Source organism: Acipenser ruthenus, chromosome 15 (assembly GCF_902713425.1).
Source record: "Acipenser ruthenus chromosome 15, fAciRut3.2 maternal haplotype, whole genome shotgun sequence".
Classification (NCBI taxonomy): Eukaryota; Metazoa; Chordata; class Actinopteri; order Acipenseriformes; family Acipenseridae; genus Acipenser; species Acipenser ruthenus.
In genome coordinates this window covers 30,668,770-30,692,399 of record NC_081203.1, presented here as the reverse complement: position 1 = coordinate 30,692,399, position 23,630 = coordinate 30,668,770, and the positions used below count along the sequence as shown (strand labels likewise).

Genomic DNA, 23,630 nt, shown 5'->3' with positions numbered 1-23,630 from the left:
GATCATTTTGAATAACCTTTGCTGCTGCAACAGTGTTTGCCACTCCTCCTGTTTTTGTGTCATCTGAAATGTAGACTGAACTCATTATGCAAGGGATGCATTAGGTATTTGTCAGCTTATATAAGGATTAAGAATGGGGAAGGAAATATTAATATTGTAGTTGACCTTTCATTCATCTGAGTGAAATACCAAAAAAAAAAGGTTCAGAATTGTATATTTATCTATGTTCACATATCTGTAGGCTAGCTTTCATGTCTTATCTGTATCCTTTGACTGCATCATTAAATAAATTACTGCAGTAAACCAAGGCATATGATGTCCTTGACCCTTCATTTATATTAGACTTCATGCTAACATTAAGTGTACAGTAAGAACACATTTATACATGAATAATCCAAAGATATCAGAAGAGAAACATCACTATTACTGCATGTTTACCTTGTAGACAAGATAATATGAGGTTAAATTATCACTAAGAAGGGTAATATGGGTATATGGAATATTGTTTTGAAAGAAAGCTTTCTTTACCATACTTCATTGCCCAGAACAGGACAGGCGGCAGGAGGTTTTTAGGTAAAATCATGGCTTCACTTTTTCTATCACGGTAAATAATCAAATGTACTTTACAGTTACAGAACAATCAGGAGGTTTTACAAAAAGCCTTCCTGTGGCTTTTTAGGTGTTTTAACAAAATATTAGCAACATATTCATATTTCTACAGTTTCTAATTCAGAGAACACGTGGCAAGCTGTAGACATACATTTTGGACCTTATCAAGGTGCAACAATAGCTTAGCATTGGCTGTTAGTCTGTTTGGAATTTAAGCAGTTGTGCTCTTCAAACAACATTGTTTTTCCTGGCCCATTGCCTAATCTAATACATTTCTAAAATGAGCAGCTAAGCTTCTTTTTTTTAACAGGATTATTTCAGCTAGATACAAACCCCTGAAGTCTCTCATTTGGATGCAAAATTGTTTGGACACATACACGAAAGACATGAAGCAAGGCAAATACTTTTAGTCGTAGTTTTCATTGCTTTGTTCTTCTTATTATATATGCTTTTGTCATGCTGCTTTTCAAATGGCTTTGTTTTCGAGAGACTGTGATTGTCACATAATGTCAAAGAAGTGTGCTATTTATTTGTGATATTCACAGTCATTTCCAAATACTGTACATTGTTAATTTTACAGATGTATTACATTATTTCAAACACTAATGTCAAAGGTTAGACCAGGCTAACACCTTCTGGCAACTAATAATTGCTACCTAGTTAGAAGTATGACAATATTGATTTGAATATGATTTATCACAACCTTAAATGTCTGTCTAAGCATTTGCCATCATACCATTAGACTGCAGTGAGTTACAAATTAGGAATTATAAATCCCCAAAAATGTCTATTTCAATGACATTATAATGAGGCCATACTTGGTGACAACCTTCAAATGCTTTGTTTCCATCTGCCACTGAGATTGAGTTAAAAGTGATTTGAAATTAGTCTCGTTAGTTTCCATCAGAGAATTTTCTCGGGGCCAAGTCTCTCCATAATCGAGCATCCATATGCAATTGACTGTGATTTTATTTTTTAACCTAAACAGAACACCATATTGAATGATGTATTAATGTATTACTAGTTCATATCACAGACTAGCATTTTCTTTTTAACGTTGACATGATGATTCAAATGTGTGCTGGATAATTGTGAGTTCGATATTTAAGATTAGGCAGTATATTACACTGTATTATTAAAATTAATATAAAAAAACCCAAAAGAGTAACTAAAGATCCCGTTTATGCGCACCAGAATCTTTTTTTTTAAAGCAGGTGTAAAAGAAGTAGATAGTTTATCCTCAAGATTGTTGTGATACAGTAGGTGACCTTGTGGATTCTGAATTCATACATCTACACAATGCAAAGTCTGTATTAATCATTTGTGCAGTCTTGTATGTTGAAGGACCAGCCAACCAAGCGGCAACGCTGTCATCTATCAAATCTGTTAGATCTGCTCTAACCCATCGTGACCTGCACCTGGGAGAGCCGTGTTTCTTATTTTATTTCCAACGCTTGCACTTGACTTATTGCATCCGTGTGTTTAGTAATTCTTACCACTGTACAGTGTAGCCTATACTATATTCCATTTTACTTGCATGTTGTAATTATTTATTTAAAATATCAAAATCATTTCATTATAAACAAACCTTTTACAGAATATTCACAGAATTTTCCTTAAAAAAACCAACAACAACAACAAAAAACATTATATGCTCATATAAATTGTGTAACCTTTTTTTTCACCTTAATTCGATGATAATCCATTCAGCCTGTTTAAGAGCTTGTCAGGTGCCTTTGAGTCCACAGTGGAGACCGCAGTGGGTGATTCTGCTGTTCCTAGCCAAAGCCCATTCATCTCATCTACCATTTTATTATTGGTATACAAATGATGCACATAATCATATTACAAAAAAAGCTGACTGAAAAGCTGGTACATGCTTTTCCATCTGAAAGGTGTGGTGAACCTTTACTCATGCATATTTGCAGGAAAACATTAAACTAAAAGTGTGTTGTATCTTTGAGGCTTCATTGTGTTACTCTCTTCTGCGCCTGCAGGCAACGTTTTATGCTGCAATTAAACAGGTCCCAGTTCATTTAATGTAGCAGAATGTGAATAGCTGCAACTGCTAGTGCTCATTGTTGAATTAGTCCTCTTCTTAGCACATTTAGTGGCTCATAATGTTGTATATATGTACACAAAAATGATGACGAATAAATTGAGGACGGTCCCAATAATGCCAAGCATTGCCAGTATGGATTCTTCCTTGCTTTCCTTCTCTTGAATGCCTTTTTCTTCATCATTGCCAACAGTGTTTACCATTTTCACAGAAACGTTCTGCGGCTTCCTTCTCAGTCTTACCTACGGCAGAAAAAGACTTGACAGTTATTATTTACAATTTATCTCAGTAATCTTAGTAATACATACAAGACAAACTGAACAAAAGTTTAACCCTTTACTGTTAACTGTTTACATCTATTGAAAGAATTTGGTTGTATTCCTTTCAAACAAATCAACTGTGTGATGTTTCTCTGGAATGTTTAGCTGCAGTTCTAATTTATAATCACTGGTAGCATCACCGTTGTTCAAAATATAACCCACCTGAAAAGGAATGAAATGTAATTTTTATTTTTTTTTACTAACAAAACAAAACGTTTCTGTGCTTTAAAAAAAAGTCTACAAAATTATTATTTGTGCATTTTCATTATGTACCTAATAGTGCAAGTTAAAATTAAACACAAAACCAAAATGTGCATTCCATAACTTCAACAGTCGTCTTTAGTAATACTAAAAGAGACTTTGTAGTAAAATAATCAGAATGCCTTATTCAAAACTACTTCATTACAGTACATTACAGTCTTCTAATTGTCTTTTTTTATTCACATAAAAAATTATTTATGCTCCATTAATAAATATGCATTTATACATTCATTATTGTAGGTAACAACTGTACTCAATGCAATCAGGCAAACAAGTTTAACTATCTGCATAAATCTAATCCAAGGTCTAATTTCCATGTTTTATTAGTTCACCGTGATAAATGCATTCCACAGAATACCCAGCAAAGCATATTGTTACCACAGTATGCCTGACTAAGATGTGGATAAATATTTAGAAATCATGTTTTTCACTAAATATTGTTCAGATTAACACATTTACAACTACCGCCTTTGTGACAAGCCTGTGAGTAAGAATATAATAAAAGCCACATTAAACATTTCACAGTGGTTTTGTACAAAATCACTATTATGAACATAAAAATGGTTTTGGAAAGCATGATTTTTAGTAAACATCTGGCTTATCTTATAGCCATATTGAGAACAAACAAGTGGGATCAAACTTCCCAGCTGAACATCATGTAGCTGTTATACACAGTATTGAAATGCAAGCTCCCCCTTTTCTATGCACTGTGTAGCGCCCGATCTGATTAGAATCATCGATTGAATGGGACATTATCAAGCAAAATCATCCCATAGGAATGGGCCAGTAGGTACCTACTAGCCTTCCAACTGGTAGCTTATGTCCGAATCAAGTGCTTTAATGGACGTCGGATGTAGTAGCCGCTAGAGGGTGCTAAAGAAGCGATGTTGAAATAATAGTAACAGTTAGTTTAATAGTGACGCAGTTAGGTTTATTATTATTATTTATTTCATAGCAGATGCCCTTATCCAGGGCGACTTACAATTGTTACAAGATATCACATTATTTTTACATACAATTACATTATTTTTTACACATTATCTTTACATACAATTACCCATTTATACAGTTGGGTTTTTACTGGAGCAATCTAGATAAAGTACCTTGCTCAAGGGTACAGCAGCAGTGCCCCCCCCCCCACCTGGGATTTAACCCACGACCCTTCGGTCAGGAGCCCAGAGCCCTAACCACTACTCCACACTGCTGCCCCATATATATATATATATATATATATATATATATATATATATATATATATATGGTAAATGGCTTTGAGAATCTAGCCCTTGTGTCTTAGACCAGCAGTAAAATGCTGTGCTTGAATTGGAACATGTGTATGTTAAAGTTTACTTCTACATGATAATTCTAAATGATTGATTTGTTATGGTAATCGGTATCAGACAAATATAAGGTCAACCCAAAGCATAGGGAACACATTTTATGCAAGATCTTCCTACCTAATGAAAAAGGTTTATTTTTTCTCATTAGTCTAGAAGATACAGTGTGCCTCAGTGAATCAATTCCTGATTAAAAAGTACAAATCTGAAAGTGAATGGCATACATAGTGCCTACAGTATGTGTGTGTGTGTTCCAACTTACTGACTAGGAGCTGCAGTTCTTGTGGGAGACTGAGTCAGACTGAGCTCATTGTGATGAGGCCCCAGAGTTGTAGGTGGAGGAGAGGGGGAGTGGGGTGCGCAGGAAACCTTCAATGCAAAAAAGAGCACATGAAACCTTCTGCAGCAAACATGCTAACAAAAACACGACTTACACTGTATGCAAGAAAAAAAAGCTTAGGTTTGCATTGCATGCTATGAATCTGGAAAGCTAAGTAAGCAATCAAAATGTTGACTGTGCAGTCATCTTCAAGATCCATGTAACACTAGTAACCAAAGAGATAATGAAGCTCCCACTGACTTTCTTAAAGTTCCTGTATGCAGCCACCATAGTCTGGAAAGGTGAGTGAACTGGGATTCAGTTTGTAGGTATGATGCTAAATGCTAAATGCCTGACCACTTACCAGAAGGAGGCATGGGGACGTTACATTTGAGCCTGAGATCCCTTTCCTTGTTGAGAGAATTCATTTGGCTATGGCCCATTTAACCACACAGCTTAATTGAGAGCAATTTTGGAAAAATGTTTTTTCTACTGTCTGTAACATTTGACAGAAGGGTCATTGACAGAATACTGGTATTGAAGAAGCTAATGTCTTGGGCAGTGGCACTGAAGTCTGCTCTCTGCCAGGTCTTTGTTTCAACCAGGGCTTTATTCATTTAATTAACCCCTGGGGGATCAGGGGCAGTGGATATTGACATTCTTTCGAGAACCAGGAAGGCAGTTGATGCTTTATGTTTGTGAGGCCCACCCACAAATATCATGACAAAATAAAAGTGCAATGTGGATGAAAGTGCTGTGTGGAAGCTTAAGTTGCAATTGTGAGATGTTAAAGAAAGATCATACTCTATTTCACATACAGAGCACTCCTTTTTCATATCTCATGCATTATACGGTATGCACATCTACCAATACAAAAAGCTTGGTTGCTTATAAAAAATAAATACAATGCCAGAAAAAAAAACAAAATAAACACCATATATAGTGAAAACAAGAAACCAATATACAATATGGCCATCTTCAAATGATTGTAATACTTGTAATCTGATTGGTGAAGCTGTATGTTAATCAGGCAATAATTATTAATAAAGCATGCAGTCCTTCATTAGACATTCAACACAAAGAGTTTATTTCTTCTTGAAAAGACAGTGTTGTAATTATGATTGTTACTGAACCACATTTATCTGTAGTTGAATACACTTTGAATGAAGGACAGCTTTAAAGGGTCTAGACACGGATGGGTATTTTGCTTTTAATCCTTTAAATCTGTCGTTGTGTTTCTTTATTCAGTCTCGGTGATTTTACACATTTATGAATCTGGATGACCCAGTCTATGAGGTGTACAGATGGGAGTTAGGTTGTTTTTTTTATCTCCTCATCAGCATTCACACAGAAGTGTTCTTACAGTTTGCCTCGGGAAAAACTGCCCCAGTGCAGAAAGGTGACTTAAATCTACTTTTCTTTGCTTCAGTTGCTGCTCTGAACATTTATCTTCTGGGGAAATAGAAACAATATTTATGTTTACATCTGTACTAATTTAATTGTTCAACTAAGCATTCAAAACTCCTGGGAACTTTTAATCATATAAAAAAGGCGCACATCTGCATTCTAGAATTGATGCCTGGAGCTGCAGAGACAAAATGGGGCACCTTGTTTGTAGAAACCCTTAAAGGCTTACCTTGGCTGAAATCTACTTTTTGAAGTTACTGAAGTGTGAAACCTTTGCCACTCCAGTAATTCAATATGTGTTATATATATACGAAGACACTCAGTGCAGCTAACAAAAGATAAAAAATAACCTTCCGGCAAATATATTTTAAAATAAAATGTTGGAATGTTAACATGTTGCTCAGATTTCTTATTACTGGCTTGACACTGCTGTTGCTAAAAATAAAGTGCTATACCCATTAACTGGTGTGAGTTCAATGACAGTTTCAAACTTAATCTTTTGTAACTTACTAACAGCTAACCAGTATAGGACTAATCAACTGCCACATGAAACACATCACATGTTCAGCAGTGTTGCATTACATCACATTATGATGTCACTACTTTATTCCCTAAAAGTTTGCAATATAGTACCCAACTTGTCAACTGTGGTTTCGTGGAATAGTCTGCTTAGCCTATGTGCATTTTTATGTTGAATTGCATTCTTAGAAATGTGTTAGTTGCATTTGATTACACTATGTTCTAGTTAGTGCAATGAAATATTAAATCAAATACACCTTTAATATGATACTTCTATTTCACATATACACTTGAGTTTACCTACAAAAATATGCAATGTTATATATAATATGTAATATAATGGAAATGGAAAAAGAAAAAAAAAAAAACTCAAAATGCAAAATGCACTTAAAAGTCAAAGCTTTTAACTTCTAGATTTAGAATGGCAAATCATTTTCCTGCATTTTCTACAAATTCCTACTTTGTATAACCATTGATTCTCCAAATAACCCCCTGACATTACAATCAACAATCGCAAGATCCCCCAAAGTATTTTTTTATATACAGCACTATACCATTTTGACAGGTACAGTAGTGTGCAAATTAATTAGAACATTGCTTGTGTAGTAGATTTGTTGTGCATATGAAATACTAACTGAAAGTCTTGGAAAATGGTCAAAACAGGCAAATTAGTGATTGTCAAATTTAATTGATTGAGGCCACACATGCAATTCATTTAAATAGTAAGAGAAAAGGAACACATAGCCACACATGGTAAAATACATGAGACTTTTTAGAAGTTGTTTAAGATGCCTAATTAAAGCACAAAGTGGTCTAACATTTTTCACACGAGTGTCTATTCTATATCGCTGAATACTGACTGAAAATTTAAATTCTCACACACTGAGGTTTTCATGCAGGTAGGTATATAAAGGATATAAATGACAAACCTTGAGGTGTTCTAATACATTTACACACTACTGTATATAAAACCAATGTAAATAATTAAGTGGAAGAAAGCTGTTATCAATCTTATTGCCACAGCTGCATACCAAATGACGCTAAAGGAAAGGATATGAAATATGAATAGAAGCATGTGTACATAATAATTCAATTAGTGAAAAAAAGCTCCTTTTAAATAAGCCAGAACATTACATTACTTAATTGAGAACACCATCATGCTTCTAGTGATACAAAATAATACTTTAAATAGCACTGAATCACATCTACAGCATGTAAAAAGAGATAGTTGTATACAATCCTTACCATGCACTGCATCAGGAGAGAAATAGCACTGCACATGCTGTCTGAGATAGATTTTCCGTGTTACTCAAACATCCTAGAAAACTAACTAAAAACACTGCACCGCTTATTCTTCAGAAAAGGCTCAAACTCTGAAGGCTTGAGAGCTCCAAAGCTGTCAGAATCTGACTGTGTTAAAGGGCTCCCGCTTGGAATTGAATTTCCTTCAGTTTCAACATGGAAACACCATGTACTATTCCTCTTCAAAGTTCTTCATTCTCAGAGGAGCATTTCAAGGGATGTTAGGTTTAAATCTTTTAAGATGGTGAAGAGAAAAGAGAACGAGGTGTCAAATGCCCAGATCATCGATCCTACCTATAGTTCTAGTGTTTTTTGTTTAGAGTCTAGCAGAACATAGAAATCATGCCAACCCCCATCAGCATTAGAGCTGTGTGTTCCTCAGATCCAAGCATCAATACTTTATTCTGAAGCGCAGCTCCTTAAAAAAAAAAAAAAATGTTGAACAATATGAAGAGTTTCTAATTGACAATATTCTTGGCTGAAGCAGAAAAAACAACTGGTACACCAACTGGCATGGGACTGTTCCTTTGTTGGCATACTTTCCGACTGTTCATGCTGGCATCAGTTCAGTAGCAAAGTGTTAAATGTCTCTAGGATGCCACATTGAATGAACACATTTTGTTAGTTAGTCATAAAACGCTGCTGTCCCGCTCTAGGAGCCAAGGCATTCCCTGCTGTTTCCACCCTGCATATTAATTGAAGTTGGTTGCCTGGCAACAAGGTCGGGGAGCCACAGAACGTCTGACGACAAGAAGTGTTTGTGACAGCAGTGATGGAGGGGAGGGTCTCCTCAGCTGCTTTTTAATTCATAGGTTCTGTTCAGCTGCTCCGAGCGAGAGCAATGACTCCGATCTCAGGAAAAGTCAATTTAGTGCCACTGGGGCCGAGTGGGATGACAAGGCTCACACAAATTCCCTTTCCTCAGAATGACAGCAAAATGCTGCTGAAGGGATTTTGCCATACAGACATAGGAGTGGTCAAACTGATATATGAACTTAAAGGGATACTGAAGCCCATGATAGAAATGCATGAAGCCTGTGCAACGCTAATATGCTTCCCCTATGTCACTGCCTCACAATCGGCAATGAGAAATTTTTTGTTGGAATAGTTTATAAGCAATAATTATCTAATGAGAAAAATATAGAATAAAACATTAGACACGTAATAGGATATTAAACAGCAATTGACAGGCCTACTTTGGAACCCACTCACCTTTTGCCAATAGTCCATTGAATCCCTTACACATAAGCAGTACAGATGGTTTGTAGTTTATTTTTATTAGGAGTAAAGGGTTAATAACATTTAATAATTAATTAATGAATGAACATTGTGATATTATTATTAATCGTTGTTGGTCCCTTGACTTGTTTGTATATGTTCCAGAGTTTGTTTTTGCTGTTTTATTCCAAATCTTATTGTGGTCATTGTTGTCTACAGAAACTATAAGATGTAGAGAATCTACTGCTACCTTTGAAGTAGCACAGTTTTCATACACTCCATTTAGACACTCTGTGTAAGTGTAGTGCTTATTGATAAATTATTACAGTCTAGAAATGCTGTTTAGTGTTTTTTTTTTCCTATTATCAAGCACTTTGAACCTGTAGGATTTTTCATTTGGCACAACTGACATTAATCATTTTTTTTTTGTTTGTTTTTTTTGTTTTTACTGAGAAGAATAATTTGATCAATTTGAAATTTATTATAATATTACCTGCTCCAGTTATTGTTAATGTACTGTTTAATTATTAAAGTTCCATAAGTCACTATGCTAATTAATCATTTTGTTAATGTGTATGAAAGAAAAAAAAAAACATTGATTTGCCTATGTAATCAATTAGGTTGCTTGATTTTTCTGTAGAGTATCTACATATAAAAGACTGGAATATTTAGATAGAGCTAGCTTTAAATGTTTGGACATTGTTCTTGCAAAAATAGGCCTTTCTGTTAGGAAGAATAACGATTTTGATATTCCTGTTCTAAAAAAAGTATGCCCTGCCAAATGCCAAACTTTTCACTACTCCACTTGTACACTTATCAAAAGCTATACACTTACAAATTAGCATCATCATTAGTGTAAACATTTTACATTTTTTATAACCCACATGCTATAGTGCCCGTTATCTTGAATTACGTTTAGGGTACAGTTAGGTTTTCATTTATATTGCCAAAGATAACCTGTTGTCAGTGATCAAAGTGTTAAGAGAGTTTTTTTTTTCTCTTATACATTAGTACATTAAATGCAAGAGAGATTAAAGTCCAGTGGTTTGTTAGTTTGTACTTTAGGTAGAAGTTCCCAGGGCAGTCATTCCAGGAACATCTGCCACTGGACCGAAAAACTAGTTCACCTTGCATGATGTATTTGAGCTACTGTTGTCATCCTATCTATACCAGTACTTACTTACTTACTTACTTACTTACTTACTTACTTACTTGCTTGCTTGCTTGCTTGCTTGCTTGCTTGCTTGCTTACTGACTTACTTACTTACTTACTTACTTACTTACTTACTTACTTACTTACTTACGTACGTACGTACGTACGTACGTACGTACGTACTTACTTACTTACTTACTTACTTACTTACTTACTTACTTACTTAAAAATGGCCTTTTCAGAGTCATCCATTATAATCTGGTTCAAGAACTATTAATAATTGATTTGTTAAATTAAAACCTTACAGCATTTATTTAAACTTACAAAGCTGATTGAGAATATCATGTAGCTAAAATAAATAAATAAATAATAATACACGCACACTTCAATATGTACCTGAATGCACATTTTTGATTAATGCTAGTTCTAAAACGCTGATCAGATTCTTGTTTCTGCTCGATAAAGTACATACAAATGAGATAACTTTATAGCTATGCTTAGTGATCCTTACTATTATGAGATTTATACACTGCATGGACCTTATGTCCCCATTTTACATGGACAATATTTCATTATATGGAGGATATTAATACAAGAGTCCAAAAACAAATTGCTTCAAGCTTGATGTTAGTCTGCACATTAAATGGCCTAGGATGGACAGGCATAAAAATGGAGCAATAAAAATAAAGGCAACATTTATTAAGTGTGAGATCACTGGTCTGCATAATTGATTTGCTTATTTTCAGTCATACCCACTTTGATTTACACACTGAAGTGTCTCGTTGTTGTCACACGCCTGTCTAAATTTACCCTTAGCTTATAGTCATTTGTTTACTCAGTTGTAGGAAATCAGGCCAGCTATATTAAATGCACATGCATATTTCAGAATAGAAATATTTCTGTAAAAATGTCTCCTTTGGTCTAATTAAAACATGGTATACAGTGTTGTTTGTTGCATTCTGGTAATCTTGATTAACTAATCCAAATCAATTTCATATATGTATGTATTTATTGCTTATGGCACCAATACAACAGGAGTCCTCTTAGCTGAGTGTATTCAAAAAGTTTTAATTACCTTTAAATCAATTAATTTGCAAAAAATAGCCTTTCATCTTCATTTTCACTTTCATCCAATCCAACAGGGATGCAACATAAAAAATAAACTCAATGTTCATGCTAATGACGCTTTAATCATGACTGTGTTATACTTTCATCTGGAGCGGCACCTTTAGGCATTACTTTGTCTCATATCTCTGTTGTTTTCAATCTTGTTCACAAGAATAAAAAATAAAAAAAAATACTTAGGCATGCAATAACTGCGCCAATGAATGCAGCTTTCCTTGTCAGGTGATACAGATGGAGGGAGGAAAGATCCAGTTCATTACGATATTTGCATTTCACTTCGGCCCAAGTGTCCACTCAGGGCTCCATCAAGGAATATTCTCTAATGAAGGGTAATCTCACTTTACAGCATGACCAGACAAATCATATTGTTCCAAATTACACTCTCATTACATTGCTCCAAATTGGAATTCTCCAAGTTCATCTGCTTGGAATTCTTGGAATAGCTACACTACTACATGATCGTTCATGGTGTATCCTCTTTATTTAATCAATCAATTAATTGAGACATATTTCGAAAATATAACACCCAGGGAATATTAATTATATGAGTTGTTGTTACACATTTTGAAAAAGAAAAAAAAACAAGAGACATATTCCCTCCTTGATGCACATGCAGGAAACAGACTCCAACTGTTCAATGATTTATTGTGGGTGTCGCTGGACAACCATATCAATCAGAAATATGCTTTTTGAATATTTCTTTGATCTTCTATAAAAACAATTCCAAATTCTAAAAAAAAAAGAAAAAAAAGCATGTGTTCAATTTTTATGGCCTGGAGTGGACAGCCATAAAAATTGAGCAAATAAATGAAAAAACATTTTTTACTTTGGTTTTTCCAATAATTAGGGTGCTGAAGTAGTTCATTGTTAAATGCCATGCTATATATATATATATATATATATATATATATATATATATATATATATATATATATATATATATATATATACTGTATATACAATAGATAATGACCAAAAAATAAAATAAGTATGTTTTTAAATGTCTCCTTAAATTTACACCAGAGTCAAAATATTTTGTCAGAGCTATTACTTTCAGGTTACAATACCATAATCTACAATAGTGGTGGATGCCACACTCAATTACTGTAAACTGGCACCAGTGCTAGCAATTCCACAGGGAACCATCTCTTTGACGGCTAGCACTTCTGGGTCTGTAAGCTGGGAAGACACCTTACAGGGATGCAGTTAGCAGGCTTTGACAGAAAGAAAACTAATCCAAGGGGATTAAGTTTTTAGCTTCTGAAAGATACTTCTTTTATTTGCTTAAATAAAATAAAGCTTGTGAACTTATTTCCTATACTGTTTTCTTTGCCCTATTAAGGCAAAGAAGGTAACTGTCTTGCTTGAGAATTGGGAGGTATACATTTATCACTTTTGTGGGGTGAATGGGTGGGAATCAGGTGCTAACATGTTATTCCAATTCACATGCATACATCTGCTGTTTGGAGAGCCCTGAACCAAACCATAATACCACCCACACAGAAATACATATATATATATATATATATATATATATATATATATATATATATATATATATATATATATATATATATATATATAATTAACAATGTATGCTTCAGGGTTGCAGTTCCAAAGAACCTTGGAAATGTGTGGCCATAAACTGGGCCAGGTCTGTAAAGAATATACCAAATTAATCTTCTTTTTAATTCCATGGAGCTTTCTCAAATATTACTTGAAAGGAGAGTGCCATTAACATAACAGTCCACTGGATCCCATTAGCAAACAAAAGCTGATCTTGGGGCTTTAGTTGTCCAAGATCATCTTTTACATTTAAACTCAATGGGCTGATGCTAGCAAGTGCTCATAGTTTTATTATTTTTAATGCTGAATAAGTACTTTGTTATAATAGTGAATGTATCAAACCCCACACATGGAAAGCGGAATGACTTTTTGTAGACTGTATGTCTTTATTTCAAGGTGACTTTGTATTTAAATATAAATGTTAAGCACTGGGACAGAGAAGCAATTTTAACATTGTCCATAACGCAGGTTCCTATTTTAGTGACAGATTCAATTTATTTCATGGGAATTGTAAATGTTCTTCAAACCTAAATTTGCAGTCCTGCTAGCCTTCTTTCAGATAAATTCATTCAAGTCCAATTTCTGTCTAGAAAGAAGGGAAGAAAAATGTAAAAACCATATTTCTTCTTCTAGTTTCCTATGAATGCAGCACCAGTTTTCATTATCAACATTGCTGAGCGCACAGTGACCTCAATTTGATTGCAAATACCTTTATGTACCTCTGTTCTTTGCCATTGGAGCTTGTTTTCTTGAAATTCAAATCCATCTGGGACCAGGTTAAGCTCTATCACACGAATTATGGTTCCTCTTGCCCCCCTGTAGGACCTCCCTCAAAACCACACTTTGTCCTCTACAAGTTGTTATCAACCAGGGTAATATAATAATGATATAAGATTTTCTATAAACGATTGTATCCAGCAATTAATTACCTTGTTTTTTTTAGATACAAATCATGTTTTGCCCAATTTTCATCACAGCACAAAAAAAAAAAACACAGGTGCCAGCAATCAGTCTCATCCAAAATATACTCTGAATGGATCAGACATTATAGGAGTTGTCCAGTCAATAATTGGTCTCCGTTGACTCCATACATATTTGATTACCTGCTGGAAGAGATCCAAGGGAAACAGCTTGGTGGTATCCCAATAACCAGTGCATTTACATGTGCTTAGTTTTCTGAACAGTAATTACAATTTCAGAAGTCATGTAAGGCTGTTTCCTAAAACATATCAGACTATTCTGTTCCATTAATTAACCTACTCGTCTGGAACTGAAGTCCAGTTCTGTTTGCGTTATTTCATTTTTTTGATTAATTATTGTACATATAATGAATTTTAGCTTAGCATGTAAAATACCAATCAGATTAACTATTATAAATGAATGTGTTTCGCGTAGGCTGCTATTTAGGCAGATTTCTGAACTGATGTTAGAGAAAAAAAGAAATCTCTACCAACTCTAGAGAGTGGCAGATGGGATGTTTCATAAATAAAATCAAATGTGAAATACAGATGGTTTAAAAAAGACATGGGATGACAAGCAGATGAAAGAAAATCAGCATTGGAGTACAGCTACGGACAAAAGTTTTGCATCACCTGCAATTTTAGGATTTAGACATAATAATAAAAAAAGCTATATGAACATAATTTAGATATTTTAATTGACATCACATAATAAAAAAAAAATACAAAATTATATTGCAAAAGCCATAATAGTAGTCAGTTTTTCATGTTAGATTACAAATTTTTTTTTTTTAAAAGTTTGTTTTTTGTTAAGAATGTGGAAAACTACAACGCGGTATGCAATTCATTATGCTAACATTATCCAGCAGGTTTCATTTGATTTTATTAAGCAACATTTTTTAATTCTATGGTGATGAAAAACTTTTGGCCATAGCTGTAGGTTATGAGTTTGAGGACGACAGTGTTTAGAACGGTTTAGGTCATTAAAACAGATCCTGCATTCTTTTCATCAATAAAAATTAATATAAATTAGATAGTACTAAATGCTGAATTTAAAGTCTGTCAGAGCCAATAAAACTATGTTATACAATACTTATATCACAATTATTATTTATGTCTAATGCACTTAATACAATGAGTAGAGAGAAAAGATGCTCTACTGTTAAAGGCTCTTGCCAAAACGTTGTCTACTTGACTATACTCAAATAACAGAAATAAACAACACAATAGTTGTCTGAAAGCAACATTTGGCAATATAGGGTTAAGGGAGTTTCTTATTAAAATGTTTTCTTCACCCGCTCCTGTGTAAGCATTAGAGGGAAAACAGCAGTTCATTAAAAAAAATGTTTACCTATACTCCCTTAATGCTGACCCAATAGTTATGACAAATAAAGGGTAAGCAAGCAAAAACAATGGTGAAGCAAAAAAAAATGCAGTAAATAAAATGGAAATTACTGACACAAGGGCAGGGGAAATGCTCAGAGATGCTGAAAAATTGCAAGCGTCTACAAAATTGTTCAGCTCAGTTACTCACCTCACTTAATGAATATCAAACTTTATTAAATTAATCAAAAGAAATAAATAACTTAAGGGGTAAAGCTTTGTGAATAGGACCCCTTGCATTGAAGCATGTATAGATCTCTGGAGAGTATGTATATATACATTTAAATACCAGCGTAAGAGGACAGTTAAGTCAGGCTCTATCTTGTTATACACACCATGCTTCAGTGAAAACTGTCCATCTGTTCCTAATTTTAAACACTCAGTCATACAGTCTGAGTCCAATTTATTGTCCAGAAGACCAACTTTTCTTTAATGTATTGCACTGGCCCATTTCTGTTTTGGTTCTAATAAAAAATATATAGTATTCTGACATAACAGTGTCCTAAAACAGCATAGCATACAAACCGGGTGAAAATCATATAAAATGTAGCTCTGAAATGTTTAATTAATAAAAGTAATTAGCAGAAGCTAAGCTAGAATAGGCAAAGCTAATCTAACAAGTTACGGTGATCTGTTATAAAACGGGAACAAACCTTTTCTGTAAGATACATAATTGAAGATATTCAGAAATATTCTAAATACAATTCCCCGAATGTTTCTAAGTTAATTTCAAATGCCTGCACAGATGTAAGATGATTTACCATACTAAGAAAGGACCAGCTGTTTTGCATGAGGTATGACCACATTTTAAATGTTAACATCAAAGAGCCGGTTTAGGGAAGCATGATGCTAGATCTGAAGACTTGGGATATTACTAACTCCAGGACTTTTGTGTAGTCTGCATTGGATTGAAATGATTTAAAGATTAATTACATATTGTTATCTCTTTGCAGGAGGACATTTGCTATGTATCTAGTGTCACAGAATTGTCTCTGTTGAGCTGTTGACAGGAGTTTTCTATAACCCTCATCACTATCTATGTTGGTGTCTCAGCACATAGAATTTTAACAGTCAGAATTTTGCCTGTGGATATTCTGTATATTCTATTTCAACAAACCCCCCCAAAACTATAAGATGTTGGCTTGGAGAATAGTACAAATCCTTTGGCACTTGTCAGATAAATACAGTGACACTGAACCAGTACACACAAACCCTGTCCCCCAAGAAAGTGCACAAGCATACAGGGATTTTGACTTTCCTTTTTTAATCACAGGATAAGAGGATTTGTAATACCAATTAAAGTGAACAACAACAATTAATGTTAGTGTTAGTGTTGCATGTGCAGTATACAACAAGTGTGGTTAAATCTATGGCAAACCACAGTAAAAGTACAGTAAACAGTAGTACTTAGTCGATGTGCTCTGTGTGACCATTGCAAGTAACTACATGGGATTTTTTAACCCCAATACTTCTGATGCAAGGGAACCTGTTACAGTATGTACAGTGAAGACAGTAATGTAATCACTGCATAGGTGGCCCATTAAAAAGGCTATCATGCTTGACACAGTGGAACAAATAATGCATTGAATTTTCACAAATCGTCTCCTAATTTATTCAAAAGATTTAGTTAATTTGTAACAAATTCATAAAGCACAATTTATACAAAGGGGCAGAGGCAACAGTTACCAACCACAATGTATCTAAGTATACAGAAAGGACATGAGTACAAGAAAAAATAACCGTATGAAGGACTTTTCCTCAGCATTCTGAGATTTATTCAGCCTGGTGTACACCTAAGTATTTGGTAAATCTTTATTTTGGAAAGTGAAATAGCGTGTTGTGTGAGTGCTGAATATTGAATACTTAAAGCAAATCTAGCTAGAAAAAGTGTCAAGTCTCTTGTCGATAATTCTAAGCCAGTTCAAATCAGTCTTCATTTAAATTGTGATCTCTATTGATTTACCTTTCACTTCTCATTTATAAGGTCAGGAGAATGTGTTGGAGCAAGATTTAAGATAGATTGAACAAACATACTGAATAGCTTTCATTGCAGCTTACTCCACCTGAAAAAAACTGACACAGTAATGTTTTAAGGTTAAGTTCTCTCTGCAAGTCATTTTACTACTGTACTGTTCATTTCAAAGACCCCCAACCCACCAGCATTACCACATATATATATACCTGTGTGTATATATATATACTCAGATCTAAAGGATTTAATCAAATATTTTAAACATAGATATCAAACAAAATCACAGAAAATGTGAACAAAAATACAGACCAAACAATCATGATAAGTTTTCAGTATGAAAATTAATAGCTAAACAGTCTTAATGTCCAACTAGTTTTCTTGTAAAGTTCTACACACAACAAGTTCTAGAAATTAACTATAACAAGAAAGGCTTTATTTTTCCAGATATGAACACTTTTCATAAACCTACTGTTGTCAAAATTCTCGGCTTATTCATTAATTAAATTTTTCCAAGATTCCAGTGACCTAGAGCAGCCTAAAAAACTTACTTCACCACGGTATTCATATTGTACCTGAGACCTGCCAGCATAACACAGTTCCCACTTGGAAACATTGCATATCTACAGCAGAGTGCTTTTAAAATGTGAATGATCCCATTCAATGTTTGTTTTGTTAGTTTACAATCAAAAAACAAAGGACAGAACATTATCATCCTGAATTTCTTTAAAAGCTACTGAATAAGCATATACAGAAACAGTGTCTGTCTCACAACCAAATATGTCTACAAAGCTTTAATACTGTCCCTGTAAGCACTAAAGGGACAAATAACACCAAATATTAATAATGCCAGTGCTTACTATTGAGTTTTTTTTAACACTGTTTTTTTTTTTTTTTTAGTGCACAAGGCTTTGAAATGTCTGCGCCTTTTCCTCCAGGCATGAGATGAATTTTTCTGGTTCATCAAATGTCATAATAATCTGACCTCATCCTGCTTAGTACTGTAATATGCCTCTCGGTAACAATTGAGGTATGGAGTCAGGGAACTGTTCTGACCTACATTCATGGTACAATATAGCAATAAGAGCATATGAGAAATGAAACTTTTGGAGTCCCATTAGATTTTGAAACCACTGCATACTGTAAGTCCAACCCTTCCCCCCATCTCCTACTGCAAAGGGCTTGTGGAAGCCTGTTTGAAATGCAGTCACAATGCACACTAACATGATTAGAATTACCACTGTCAAGCAAATAAGACATCATTTGTTGTATGCTTCTGGTTATCCACTCAAGATGTCATCTGAAATATAGCCACGGGTATTAATAGAACGGATGACAATGGGGGAATCAAAGGCTATTAGCAGCCTCTAATGCCGTAGTTCATTGTAGCATATTCTCCTGCATTTTCTCCCACATATTCTCCAACCTTTATTTATTTTCAACATTTCTGTTGGTTTCTAACAGTATCCAATCAGCATCACACCACTTGGATAGCTAAAAAAAAACAATGGTTGTTTGATGTTTTTATACAGCACTTCATTGGAGCTTGATTTGTTAAATTTCACTATCATTATCTCTGTGTGTGTGTGTGTGTGTGTGTGTGTGTGTGTGTGTGTGAAAAACTGTGTGTGTGTGTGTGAAAAAACTGCACTGTTATTACATTCATTAATAGTTTTTTTTTTTTTAGCTTGTCTATGCAGGATAAACACTGGAGTGTTCTGATGGAAACAGCAGGGCTGTCTAATATTGGAATCAGTTATTCATTATTATACATTTGCAAACTATGCCACAACTGTAACTCTTGTGTTTTTGTCTCCATTAAAAAAATAAACAGTTCACTATCATAATACTAATTATGGGGACATTTAGTGACTTCGGTTGTCTGTTGTCTGCATTCTGTGGGCATGATTCTGAGTCTTGTCTGGGGACTTACTCATCAGTTTCTGAATCTCAATCAACAAGAAAGTGTTTCTGTAAGAAAATGGAAAATGGGAAACTAATACCAATGATTTTGTTTTTTGTCTGAACCCAATTTATTGAACATGATTGGGACTTACAGTGCTACTGGTATAGCAAGTGGTTATTACACTGTACTGTAGGTAGCGATCAGATTTATATCTGATCACTCTGTTCCTCTTTCATATTAAAGACACATCTGCTCAATGCATAATATTTTTTTTGTGTTATTGTTTTGCATTTCTCTAAGCAATTACTAGGTACTATCTGGGTCATTATTTTTTGCTCTAAATTTCCATAATAATAAATTGGATTTTTACAGAAGACTTAATGAAATGTATCTGCCATGCTATCACTGATGCCATTAAACTGTTAAAAGTGGTTCTGCAATAATTCACGTAGCCTTCTGCTGAGAAAACAATGTTGTTTGCAAGCAATGTATTTTCCATGAACTTGATTATAAAGGTAATCATGTACAAGGATTTCTATGCACATGTTCAGTTTAAATTTTGTACTTTTGCACATGTACTGGTGTTGCAGAATGTAACAGTGCATAATTCTTATAGAAAACACTGATAGAATAATAACATTACATAATAAACAATGGTTAGACCTGTTTAATACACATGGTACAACAAACTGGTACTTGTTTACACAGTTTCCAGAGTGTTCAGATTTACATAGAATCAACATTACTTGTATATGACATGCACTGAAAAAGGTATTATATTTTCCTAAATAAACTAGGGCCCATATACAGTAACTTATTTGAGTCCAAATAAGAGTTGATAGCTTGCTTGGTTTGCCTTGTTTCTTCTTCAGTGTCTATACTTTACCAGGTGTGCATATTAATTCTTGGATTTCAATGGCTGAAGGCTGAAAGAAAACTGAGAATTCTGAACAATGTTGTAGAATGACATTGGCATCTCATCTGTACTCTGTATTCCAGCAATTGGTACATTTCATCAAACTCAAAAGTAAAAACAGGTATCATGATCTTTTCTTTCAACACACAGTTTATAATAATAGAATGCCAACAGTCCCATTGAGAAATCACTTGCAGTTTAGGTACAAATATAAATCCCATATGTAATTTTGTGTTATTTTATGTTCTTCTCTTTTACTGTTATAAGTGAAACTATGGTCCTCTCATAATTCAACAGATTCAGCTTTTCCCTTGATCGAATAACCTAAAAAACAGAAATGTGAAATCAATGTGGCTTTGCTAGAACTGCATTTCTGTCCCTCACCAAGCTCAAATTTGCACAAGATCCAATAAATATTTTCAAAAGTTAAGTAAAATCTTAATGATCTTAATCACTGAGTATTTGCAGATCAGACATGCTTTAAAAGCCCCATGCATAATGGCAAACGCCTGGCTGGTACTGTGCTGCATACACTGTCATTGGAAATGAGCCACAGAGCAGGCAGATGGAAGGGTTTATAGAGGAGTCTTTTATTTCCCAAACAGTTGCAATACAGATGGTGGCCTGCACAACTGATATCAGGACAGCCTATAGGCAAGACTCCTTTGAGAACAGTAAACTCAGAAACCAGACCCACTAGAATGCCAATTGAGTGTTTTGTATAAAAAGTCAGTATACATCAACTCTAGTTTGGGTCGAAACCCACTATCCGCAGGACTGGTTCTTTTTTATTCGGGTAAAATCTAACACGTTGTTTACAAAATATTTGAAACATATAGAAATAAAAGTATATCAACAAGTGACACATGTATTCCTACCCTACAGTTCTTTGTACATACTATAAAGAAATGCTTTACATGTAAGTAAGCTACTGTATTGTAAAACAATATATATATATAGTAATTGGTCAGTAATAAATGTAAACCTAGCTTATAAATGACAGCTCCTTTAATAGTAATAGCACTATTACTGTACATCTTGTATGCCTAAGGTAAGCACATAACAATGATAGTAACCCAATGCTCTTCAAGACTATTTCCCATTATGAATCATTCTGTAATAGAACCTGCCTTTGGATTGAACAACAACCAATGGAAGTCACACATACAAGAATACAAAACCAAAAGATAGCATAATAATAAAGAAATACCTCCACAAAAAGAACTCAAACTAACAGTGTTAAGGGTTACACAGTTATATTTGTGCAAACCTAAACAAAGTCCAACTGGTTCTAAGTTGCCTATCACTAATTAATAATAGCATTCCTCTTCAACTGAATTCTTATCTCATCCAAACTTGATTAATTCAAAGTAGGCCAAAACATTTTGATATTTAAAAGTATATTAGTTCAAACTTTGTTTTTTTCGAATTTCCTTATGTATAATGTAATTTCAAAAGCATATTTCAATTACATTTTGATTGGAGAAGAATGTTAAACCTAAAGATTGATAGTTAGCCTGCATTCCCTTTCAGCTGAAAGACTAGGAATACACAAGGCACTTGGTTGGTCTGACCTCACCTGTCAATACTGTTCCCTTTTCAGCAATTCAACAGGGTCCTGAGGGGGAAGCATTCAAACTGCCCCCGTGATGAAGGAGAACGCTGTTTGAACTGGAATCCCAACAGGCTTTGTGTGAGGTCTTCCAGAGGAGTAAGAATGAGCCTGGAGGACTGTATTCCAACAAAAAAAAAAACATGTACAAATAAAACATACTATATCTGCTTCTGAAACTCTTTCCTCTCGACTGACAGCAGACCTGACAACGTTGAGAAGGTACACTGTATATCCACTCAAAACAACGTTTACTGACTACAGACCATGGTCACAATCATGTAATGTTTTATCGCTATAGCTGTTACATTGTTATTACCATTCACTTTACGTGGTAGTAATTACATTTCCAAAGGTTTCAAATATAGTACAGATCAGAAATATTGCTCTAGATGTATTATAGATGAGATACACTACAAATCATAAAACATAAATAAGTCCTCTGCCTCAAATAACAGGAGCAATGAATGAACATTATTTAAATATAAATATACCCCCCACCCCCCTCTCTTTTCAATCTGCTAGACTTTACCAAAACTCCTTGGAGATACAGTCAGGTGTCACGAAGCGGTAACACACTGATCCCACAAGACATGAGTACAAAGTAGAAAAGATGATTTTTCAAAAGGGGAACATGCAATGTAGAATACAAAAATAGAAACCATATCGATTTACTTTAAAACAGGCTTAAGTTCCTTAAAGCAAAAACAAGTGAGAGAGTAAGACTAACTATCCACCAAAGGTTTTTGATGAAATAGAGGGCAAACAAACTCACATTTACAAGCTTGAACCAGTCAGATATCACAATCTGTTTTTGACTTCCTCAGGCTAAACTCATGAAGGAAACCATCAAACAATTTTGTAGTCAGAAGACAGCTTGAAAAAAATAGCTGTATATCTCCTTTGAATTCCTTGCAACACAGAAAACATGGGTTTGTGGACATTCTTGAGGCTGTGTGAGGGTACCTAAAAAGATTTCTGCATTAAATATTAACAATACCTATCTTGTCAGGGAGAGAATTCAGAATTTAACACATTTTTGTGGGACTGTATGTGTATGTGAACAGCATAAAACCAGAAGAAAAGAAAACTGCAAAAATGATTTCTATACTCTGATATATTAGGTTGTATCTAATCAGATATTATTGAAAATCACTGTTTTTCTCAGAGTAGAAATGATATAAAAAAAAAAGATACAAATAATATATCTAATAAGGAAATTGGCAGAATAAATCTGCTTATTAAGCCGTTAACTCTTTTTTTTCAAGTTTTCAAATTATAACAGAGGCCAGAATGTTTGCAAATCTGATTTTCTGTCATTGAAACTAAGCTCTGGTAAATTGTGGATTTCTAAAGTAGACCCACATAAAGAAATATATGCCTTCAGCAGTCTAGACCTATTTTCAACTCAACCATGCTAAATAGTTTTTAATTCCAAAGTTCTGCAAACGACACCAGCAAACTTATTGGGGGATAGTAGCAATGCATAACCTAAATAATTTCATTTGAGTTTTATTATGAAGGACCCTGTTCTGTGAAACCTTGAGCTGATGTAATTGAGCATACTGCTTAGGAAAGGGAGCCAGAAAAAGTAAAACCAGCTCAACATTAAAAAAAAAAAAAAACTTTGCTGTTGAATTTCAGCACAATACAGTACAATAAAACAGCGCGATAGAGCAGTTAACCTGAA

The 23,630-nt window shown here is 34.3% G+C and overlaps 1 protein-coding gene across 2 annotated transcripts; it reads right to left on the bottom strand.

The window, feature by feature from the left end:
• Nucleotides 1–585: 585 nt before the first annotated feature.
• LOC117968188 (protein TUNAR-like) lies at nt 586–8,912 on the bottom strand. Of its 2 annotated transcripts, XM_058987833.1 has the most exons (3): nt 8,077–8,899; nt 4,849–4,955; nt 587–2,910 (listed from the first exon to the last, which is right to left on the bottom strand). In XM_058987833.1, the coding sequence occupies exon 3, from the start codon at nt 2,869–2,871 to the stop codon at nt 2,725–2,727; it is 147 nt and encodes a 48-aa protein (XP_058843816.1). In that variant the 5' UTR covers nt 2,872–2,910; nt 4,849–4,955; nt 8,077–8,899; the 3' UTR covers nt 587–2,724. The 2 variants fall into 2 exon arrangements, with proteins under 2 accessions (XP_058843815.1, XP_058843816.1); XM_058987832.1 differs by lacking the exon at nt 4,849–4,955 and having other exon boundaries at nt 586–2,910; nt 8,077–8,912.
• Between the last annotated feature and the right edge of the window lie 14,718 nt (nt 8,913–23,630).

What these genes read in the sequence shown, in the direction of transcription:
- LOC117968188 (XM_058987832.1), bottom strand. Translation starts at nt 8,112, where the DNA reads ATGTGCAGTGCTATTTCTCTCCTGATGCAGTGCATG. An exon ending in CTCTCCTGATGCAGTGCATG is followed by an intron (nt 2,911 to 8,076) that starts GTAAGGATTGTA and finishes TTTCTGCCGTAG; the next exon opens with GTAAGACTGAGAAGGAAGCC.